Genomic DNA, 9,392 nt, shown 5'->3' with positions numbered 1-9,392 from the left:
CAACTGACTGCCTAAAAGGAAAGCGGTAGAAATCAAAGATATTGATTAGGGACAGAAACAGACATGACTTAGGGAAGAGATTCAGAAAGACATAACACAGAATGTGATCACACATAAACAAAAGTCAGAGGAAGAAGGAAGGGGAAGAAAGCTAGCTATGCCTCTCTTTTTCTGTCACTGAAGGATTGGAGTGAGAACTTCAACTTGCATAACCCTGTGACCCTCATGTATTCAGATAAGACTTCTCAAGCAATACAACAGAAGTCTATGCATGACAGTTAATTTTTTAAGTGTCAACATGACCAGGACATAAGGTGCCCCAACATTTATTTGATCCAACATTATTCTTGAAATGTCTGTGAAGCTGTTTGGAATGAGCCTTACATTGGAATCCAGAGCCCAAGTAAAGCATATCACCCTCCCTAGTGTGGGTAAGTGTCATCCAATAAGTTGAGGTCCTCTACAGAGGAAAGGCTGGCTCTCCTGGTGGCAAGAACTTCCTCCTGCCTAGCTACCTTGAGAGAGGAGACCTGGGTGTTCTCTTCTGGCCTTCTGACTTTAGTGAAACACTGTTTCTTGAGGTACAATTGGCACCATCAGCTCTCCTGGGTCTCCAAATTGCTGACTGCAGATCTTGGGACTTCTTAGCTTCTATAGTCATAAAAAGTAAATTTCTTATAACATAGAAGTTTCTTAATGATCTGTTCCTGGTCCTCAGGGTAGGGACTCCAATCTGTCACTCTCTCCTTTGATCTTAACACACCAGTCACCAAATAGCCTCTTCAAACACAGTGGACCTGCTCCTGCATTAAGACCTCTGCATTGGCCTGAAAGCCATCTTCCCTCTTTAAAAGCCCCCAATAATGGCTACATATCTTTGTACCTTCACTTATAGCTTCATTCATTCAACCCCACACAACTGATTCCCACTGACCCTGTTAATTGTTCCTTTTCCTAGCACAGTTTAATAGCTACTTTATTCTATAGCACTTGTAACATAAATACAATGTTAGCATTACTCCCCCACCGCCACCACATGCAAACTTTAGAGTTCGCTCACCAACATTTACCAAATTCCTAAAAGAGCATCTGGTGCATGTTCTACACACACACAAACGTTGCTGAATAAAAAGCAAGTGCGTGTGTGTGTGTGTGGGTGTGTGTGTACTAGCACTTGAGCCTGGAGCCTGGGCACTCAAAACTAATGTTGCACACCTTGATCCACAGTTCTGTTTCGTGGACTGTTTCCTTCCTAGGCTGGCTTCGAATCTTGATCCTCCGACCTCATCCTCCTGAATAACTAGGATTGCAGGCCTAAGCCACCTGCGTTCTGTGAGAACAAAGCCCTAAAAAGGCGTTTTGACTTTCACAATCCCCTTTAAATCTGAAATAGGAATTGAGGGTTTCGAGCTGCTCCCTGGCCCCATCTGGCGGTAGCTCTGTAAACTGAGCTTAGCTGCGTCTCCTCTACCGCGGGTCCGAATTTAGTCGGAACTCTTTAGCCAGGCCCTCAGGAGGTGCGCATCGGACCAAAAGGAAAGAGCACCAAGTCCGGAAAGCATTAAGAGCCAGCAAGGAAGCTTCAGTGCCCCGAGAAATAGCACAGTAACCAATAGGCAACAAGGACTGGATCACGTGGTACACGCTCAGCCTATCAGGCGCCTAAGACTCACCAATTCACTTCCTTCCGCTTTAAGCTCCCTCTTTCTCTGCAAGATGGCAGCACCCGCAGTCCCGGCCAGCGCTTCCCCCGCCACGCCGGCCCCAGCCCCGTCCCCAGCCCCGGCCGCGGCCGTTGCCCCATCTCCGGCCCCAGCTTCGGCGCCGGCAGCTCCTCCAGCTCCCGCCACCCCTTCCGACCCCACGGCGACAGCCACGCCCGCGGCTCCAGGCCAAACCCCGGCCTCGGCGCCAGCTCCGGCGCAGACGCCGGCTCCCTCGCTGCCGGGTCCCGCGCTCCCTGGGCCCTTCCCCGGTGGCCGCGTGGTCAGGCTGCACCCCGTCATCTTGGCCTCCATCGTGGACAGCTACGAACGACGCAACGAGGGTGCTGCCCGAGTTATCGGGACACTGCTGGGTGAGTCGCCTGCCTTTCCCTGTATCTCGCCCGGTACTCACTGCTGTCTTCCTCCCTCGCTTCCCTCTGTGGTTGATCTCTTAACCTGTTCTGTTCTCCATGCCACCGGCCTGCGGCGATTTATCTTTCCAAGAGAACTCGAAGCTGTCCACTCTTACCCACCAGATTGCTGGCACTTTGGCGTCTTAAAAGTGTGCAAGTAGTCGTCAGTTACTGAGGAAATAGTGTGTACCACGTCATCTACATTTCAAAACATTCCCGGCATCATCCTATGGCAAGAATGATCGTTATTTTGTCTGTTCCAGATGTTAGGAGATAACATTTTGTGCTGAAGTAGTTTGTAAAACAGAAAACATTTAACAGAATTTGCACTCTACTACTTGAGCTAGGCTTCCAGCTTTTTTGTTTTTGTCACTTTTAGAATAGAGTTTTGCTTCTTCTTGGGCCACAATTCAGTGTGTTTCCCAAGTAGCTACTATGAGAAGCTCTTAGCATTTTTTTTTCCTGTTGGTTGCGATGAGGTCTTGGGAACTTTTCCCCTTGGGCTGGCTTCATACCTCAATTTTTCTGATCTCAGACTCTAGAGTAGGTAGGATTAAGCCATGAGCCACCTGTACTCTCATACTTGTAATAATCTTTATACCAGAAAATATATTTGATAGTATTGCAAAGAGAACAGGATATGTAGACCAACTCCAGCAAATATTAATGGTGTCTTAGGGCAAATTACCCTAAAAATCTAGTTCTCCCAAGGACTACTTTAATAGACTTAGTTATGAGAATGTAATTATTACAGAAAGCAACTTCTGGCACAGGTATGGCTGTTAAAATCCAATTAACTACCTAAGAAAACCAGAAGTAGAGCTGTGGCTCAAGTGGTAAAGTGCTAGCCTTGCACAAAAAAGTTCAGGGACAGTGCCTGTGCCCTAAGTTCAAGTTCCAGGGCTGGCACAAAGGGGAAAAAGAGCACAGATTCTCCTTGCTAAGAACTTATATTTTCCTCATTTTGACATTAGTGTGTAAAACATTGTATCTGGTCAAAGTGAAGTTAATGCCTTTTATGTGTCATAAACTATTAGGTACCAAAGTTTGATCAAATGTATTGTGCTGGAAATGTATTCCTACTTGTAAATAATTCAAATAAATGTTCTAATAGAGAACAGTTATTTCAAATGTTTGGGAAAGACTTCACAAAAAAGATGACATTTGAGCTGAGTGTTAAATCAATTACAACAGTATTAGAGAAATTGATGGTATGTCACCATGTGAAGAGGTCAGCGTTAGAGATGTGAAAGGGAGAGAGATGGAGGAAACAAAGCTAGCAAAGTGAAGAGACACTGACTTGTATTAAGTAATTCCAAGTAGACAAAGCACCATGAAGGAAGTTTACTTGGAGCAATGATGAGACAAAATGTCAGTCTAACTTAATTTGGGGAAGATCTTGAGTAATTGGCATTTCAGCATAGACCAAGTAGGAATTAAGGATTACTCCAGGCTGGGTGCAGGTGGCTCATGCCTATAATCCTAGCTACTCAGAGGGCTGAGATTTGAGGATCAGGGCTCACAGCCAACCTGGGCACAAAAGGACCTGAGACTCTTATCTTCAGTTAACCTCTAGAAAATGGGAAGTGGGGCTTGGCTCAAGGATAGGGCAGTAAGTAGCCTTGAGCTCAAGAGCTCAGGGGCAGTGCCCAGGCTGAGTTCAAGCCCCATGACCCACCAAAAAAAAAAAGATTACGCCAGCTATATTGTAAGAAATGGTTGAAAGAAAGATAGGCACAGGCGGCTATGCTGTTGGACAGGCTGTCCTCTCAGACAGGGGCTGATCTAGTCATAGAAAAGCGCTTGAGAGAGCCACTTGTGTGGCATAATAGTAGAGTGCTTGCCTAGCATGCATGAAGCCCTGAGTTCATTTTTTAATACCATATATACAGAAAAAGCCTGAAGTGGTATTCTGGCTAGAGTGGTAGAGCACTAGCCTTGAGAAAGCCCAAGGACAGTGCTCAGGCCTGAGTTGAAGCCCCAGGATTGGAAGGAAGGGAGGAAAGAAGGAGTAGAGCCAGGTGGATGAGTTGAAAGATAGGAAATAGAGTTGATAGGACTTGATAAGTAAAGAACTAGAAGACTGGGCCAGGAGTTTGGCCTAGTGGTTAAAGTGCTTGCCTAGCATGCATGAAGACCCGGGTTCGATTCCTTGGTACCACATACATAGATAAAAAGCCAGAAGTGGTGCTGAGGCCCAAGAGGTAGAGCTCTAGCCTTGAGAAAGTCCAAGGACAGTGCTCAGGCCCTGAGCTCAAGCCCAGGACTGGCAAAAAAAAAAAAAAAAGAACTAGAAGACAAAGGCAGGTGTGGTGGATCGCATTCCCGGAGGCGGATTGGTTCAAAACCAGCCTGGCACTAAAGTTTGTGAGACCCTTATCTCCAATTAATCACCAGAATATTAGAAGTGAAAGTGGCACTGTGGCTGTAGAGATAGGGTAATAGCCTTGAGCTGAATAGCTCAGGGATAATGCCCAAGCCCAGAGTTCAAGTTCCACGACTGACAAAGAAAAAAAATTGCTAGAAGACAAGAAAATTTTGAAGAGAGCACTTAGATCTTTATTTAGGAGCGCAAGAAGAAAGGGAATGTCAAACGTGCTTTGGTTTGTTGTGTGATCTTGGTGAGCTGTCCACACTCGGTGGACACCAAAAAGAAGTATGAAGTGACTGTATGGTAAGAGTGCTTGCCTGGCATGCACATTGTTCTGGGTTCAGTCTCCAGTGCCACAAAAAGAAAAGTGTGAAGAGTTGAGTACAAAAGAAATAGGGACACCTATGTCAGTTTAGGAATTGTGCTACTGAAAGATAAAAGGTAATCAAAATCATAAAATGGGTGAGGTCGCCTAATGCGGAGATTGGCAACTTTTTATAATGAACCAGACAGTAAATATTTCAAGGTTTGTATATAGATTCTATTGTCAGCTATTCTAGCAAGAAAGTCACAAATGATGCATGAACAATTGAACATGTAAACTTTTATTAATGAAAACACTTCTAGGTCAGGACATGACCTACAAAAGGAGCAAAGCATAAAAAATAGGACATCTAAGACAATGCTGAAAAGCTGATATGGCAAAGAGGGAGCCAACAAAGAGAACTAGAAGAGACGGGCATCATGGAAGCCCAAGGAAAAGAAAACGTGAAGATGGAAGAGGTTCGGTCGGGTATATTGAAAGCAGAAGAAAGATCAAATGAGATGAAGAAATAAATGTTCATTATACTTAAAAGCCAGAGTGAACTGGACCTGCACAAGCACTAGTGGGCACAGGCAACATTGTGGTCTGAGGTAGAAAGGAAAGCACTTGAAGCCTGGGGTAGGAGATGCCAGTCAGTATATTAGAAGAGTGTGGCTAAATCAGGGGACTGGTGGTCCAGGGAGACCAAGGAACTCATGTAGTGGGAGTAAGATTAGAACTAGAAGAACAAAAAGGAGTCAGTCAAGGCTGATGTCTTTGAAGATTCACAGGTAAGGGATTTCTGTGTGACCGTAATAGTTAAGGCTGTACTGATGAGGCATATAGGTATGAGATTAGGCTGTTGTATTGGTACTCTGTATAGACAATGTACACAATTCCACAGATTGCCTCGTAGGGAAAAAGTCTTGAGACCAAAAAACGAGTTCTGGAAAGGATTGGTGGAAAGGAGGCAAGATGTTTTAGAGAAAGAATCAACCTACTGTTGACAGGAAGACTTGGTGATCACTCCAGAGTCTGTTTTCTGGACTATCCTTATCCCATTGACTTGGAACTTAAAGCTAACGCATTTATGTTCAGTGCTCACTAACTGAGGACATCTTCAAAAATAGAAGCTGTGGGGATCCCTGGGCTTCTATAACACATGGCTCATCCTGTCTTTCCCAGGGACTGTTGACAAGCACTCCGTGGAGGTCACCAATTGCTTCTCAGTGCCACACAATGAGTCAGAAGATGAGGTGAGTGGGGCTGTGGCTTCTGCAGTGTGGGGCGGGCCATTTGTCAGGTCCCCGGAGCGGCCTTCATGGTCTGGAGTTCCCACAGCCACGGAGCTTCATCCCATTACATCTATTTCATGGGCTCTTGGGTTTGGTGGGAGTGACTGCTTTCCTTTTTATTCACTTCACCTTTGGACTTGTAGCTTCTTACGTGACTTCCCTGCCTTCCCTCTTAGGTGGCAGTTGACATGGAATTTGCTAAGAACATGTATGAACTGCACAAAAAAGTGTCTCCAAATGAGCTCATCTTAGGCTGGTAAGTTGTAAGAGCCAGGGGGTGATAGCCAAGCTCTTTTGTCAGAAGACCTTGTCTTCCCCCTGCTAGAGATAGGGGTGTGTCATCTCAAAGAACTGAATCAGATCATTACTGTGTGTTCTTTTTGCCTGTCCTTGAACTCAAAGAGACCTGGGCGCTATCCTGGGTGTTTTTGCTCCAGGCTAGCACTCTAAAACTTGAATCAGAGATAAAAGTTTCTCATTTCTACCCAGGCTAGGTTCAAACCTTGGTCCTCAGATCTTGGTCTCCTGAATAGGTAGGATTAGAGGCATGAGCCAAGGATGCCTGGCTTGGATCACTTGTATTTTGCAGGCAGGTCAGATTCCATGAGGTCAAGAAATATTTATTTCGAATTGTAATTTTACAGTTTGGGATAGGGGAGTGTCAGTAGATATAACTACCATAGAAGTATCAGATTCACTAGAGCCACACATGGCACAATTTAATGTTTGGTACCGATGTCACTGTGATAAAGGTATGACTGTGTCGCATCTCCAGGTACGCAACGGGCCATGATATCACAGAGCACTCGGTGCTGATCCATGAGTACTACAGCCGGGAGGCTCCCAATCCCATTCACCTTACCGTGGACACAAGTCTCCAGAATGGCCGCATGAGCATCAAGGCCTATGTCAGGTAATCCCAAGAGTGCTGGGCTAGAACGGCACATGAGCTAATCAACCATGCACAGATGACGCCCCAGCCCCACACCACGCAGGCTTCGTTCCTTCAGTGCAGCTCAGTGTTCCCTCCTTCAGTAACCATCATTATTAGCAAGACTTACTCTGAAGCAGACTCTGTCCCCACAATTACCACTCTCACACTGCTTCCTCACTTACTTACTGCGTGTAGATAACCAGTTTCAGATGGCAGCCCTTTAGATACTGTCGTGTGTCTTCCATGTCGTGATTTTCACCATGTTCACTACTTAGTTCTGTGTTACTCTAGAACTTGGCATACTTAGAGATTTAAAGGTGACTGTCATTAATTTTGAAGATGTTTTAATTTAGGATTGAATACTGTTTGAGTTACAGTGTTGAGCAGTGAACTTACAAGCAGTTTCATACTGACCAGGGAAAAGGCTGCTGTGGGAGTTGGAAGATCTGTCCTGTGGTTCTTAGAGATCTCCTGTTGCATTTACTGTAGCTGCATGACAGGTGTGATACTGTGCAGGAAGTCACATGGAGGCCAAATCCCTATGTGCCAGTGTACTGCCAAGCTACAGCTAAACTGCTTAACCTTTCCAGGTGACTTGTATTCCTAACATCCAATTGCAAGTGTAGTAAACACAATGCTTTTGCTGAAATTACCTGTAGCTCTTTTCAGTGTTACTTGTACTTTTTCAGTGTTAATGTAAAGCCAAGTCCCAGAAAAGACCCATGTGTTCTCACTTCCATGTCAGCCAGCTCCACAGGGAACAGCGTCCTCTCTTCTGTCACCATCATTTTCGTGTGTAGAGTCATTTAAAAGCACTGGGCCAAAGCAAGTCCTTTTAACTAAGGCCAGTGTTTAGTGTATGGAGTGAGCTAAGGAGAGAGTGAACTTTGCTCCCCTGAGGTCTGTGGGATTTATGTACAGGCTAGACATGGAATGCCTGCTCCCAGAGCCATCTGCTTACTCCTCTTCTCTCCTCAGCACTTTAATGGGCGTCCCTGGGAGGACCATGGGCGTTATGTTCACACCACTGACCGTGAAATACGCATATTATGACACCGAACGCATTGGAGGTGGGTGACCCATACTGCTTAAAGGTCTCAGGCTTTGCCGGGAGGAGGGTGTTGGTTGCTGTGTAACAAAGATGGAAGCCTTGGGTGGCCTAGCATTTCTGATGACTGGATTCAGGGGTTACTTCAGAAATGGCTAGAAGTTGAAAAAGCACCAGAGAGCACATGACTGTTGTTCTGTGCTAACCAAACCAGTAGTTAACACAGCTAAAGTTGCTTAGCTGAGCACTGTCAGAAACTAGAAGAGCTAGAAGCATGAGAGGACAAGGAGGCTAGTCTCTCTGTGGGTGGTGTGACTGAATTTCCTCTGTCTATTCCTTCCCTCAAACCACTCCTCCAGTTGACCTGATCATGAAGACCTGTTTCAGCCCCAACCGGGTGATCGGCCTCTCGAGCGATTTGCAGCAAGTGGGAGGAGCGTCCGCACGCATCCAGGATGCGCTCAGCACAGTGCTGCAGTATGCAGAGGATGTGCTGGTGAGGGAGGGCAGAGCCAGTGGGGCGGAGCACAGGGAGGTGCTGCTGAGGATAGTGCCACATGCTGCCTCACTGAAATCCTTTGTTTTGCTGCTTAGTCTGGGAAAGTGTCAGCTGACAATACAGTGGGCCGCTTCTTGATGAGTCTGGTTAACCAAGTACCCAAAATCGTTCCAGAAGACTTTGAGACCATGCTCAACAGCAACATCAATGTAAGTGGCATAGCTGGGTCCTTTGGAGACCACAGTAGGTGGAGGAAACTGCCTCTGCAGCCCAGGTCGGGTGGGTGGAAGAGGTGGTACACCAGTCCTTTCCACTGCCTCAGATGCTGCTGATACTGTGTGACTGGTTATAAGATTCACAGAATCACCAATCTTCAGGGATGATGAAACACACCCTCTGATTTCCTTGGTGCTGCAGTTTTCCAAGACACCCCCAGGCTACAGTGCAGCAGCAGAGTAGTTGACCCCAGCCTTTGACTCCTGCTTAGTCTCTCCCAGCTGTCATTTATCTAGGACCACCCTGGAGCAGGTCAAGACCAGCTCTCTGGTTCACTTACTTGTCTTTCGTTTCCCAGGACCTGCTGATGGTGACCTACCTGGCCAACCTCACACAGTCCCAGATCGCCCTCAATGAGAAACTCGTAAACCTGTGAATGAATGGGACCTATGCATTAGCACACCAAGGAGAGTGGGTTGCTGAGTGCTGTCAGAAGAAAAGCCAGAAAGGGCAGAGCCAGCAGAAATGGTTTCTCCATGGTCTTGAGTCACACTTGAGTCAGCTACTGTGGCTCTAAATAAACATAGCCCACCTTTTGTAAATGAA

At 46.1% G+C, this 9,392-nt stretch overlaps 1 protein-coding gene across 1 annotated transcript; it reads left to right on the top strand.

Annotated features, from left to right (window-relative positions):
• The first annotated feature begins 1,696 nt into the window (after window positions 1–1,696).
• Window positions 1,697–9,392, top strand: Eif3f (eukaryotic translation initiation factor 3 subunit F). The gene is made up of 8 exons (XM_090348241.1): window positions 1,697–2,077; window positions 5,980–6,050; window positions 6,266–6,345; window positions 6,865–7,002; window positions 8,002–8,093; window positions 8,431–8,567; window positions 8,666–8,779; window positions 9,145–9,392. The coding sequence occupies exons 1-8, from the start codon at window positions 1,717–1,719 to the stop codon at window positions 9,220–9,222; spliced, it is 1,071 nt and encodes a 356-aa protein (XP_090204367.1). The 5' UTR covers window positions 1,697–1,716; the 3' UTR covers window positions 9,223–9,392.

Source organism: Megascapheus bottae, chromosome 16, assembly GCF_031878675.1.
Source record: "Megascapheus bottae isolate mThoBot1 chromosome 16, mThoBot2.hap1, whole genome shotgun sequence".
Taxonomy (NCBI): domain Eukaryota; kingdom Metazoa; phylum Chordata; class Mammalia; order Rodentia; family Geomyidae; genus Megascapheus; species Megascapheus bottae.
The sequence above is the reverse complement of the archived record's forward strand: the minus strand, read 5'-3'. Positions and strand labels throughout refer to the sequence as shown.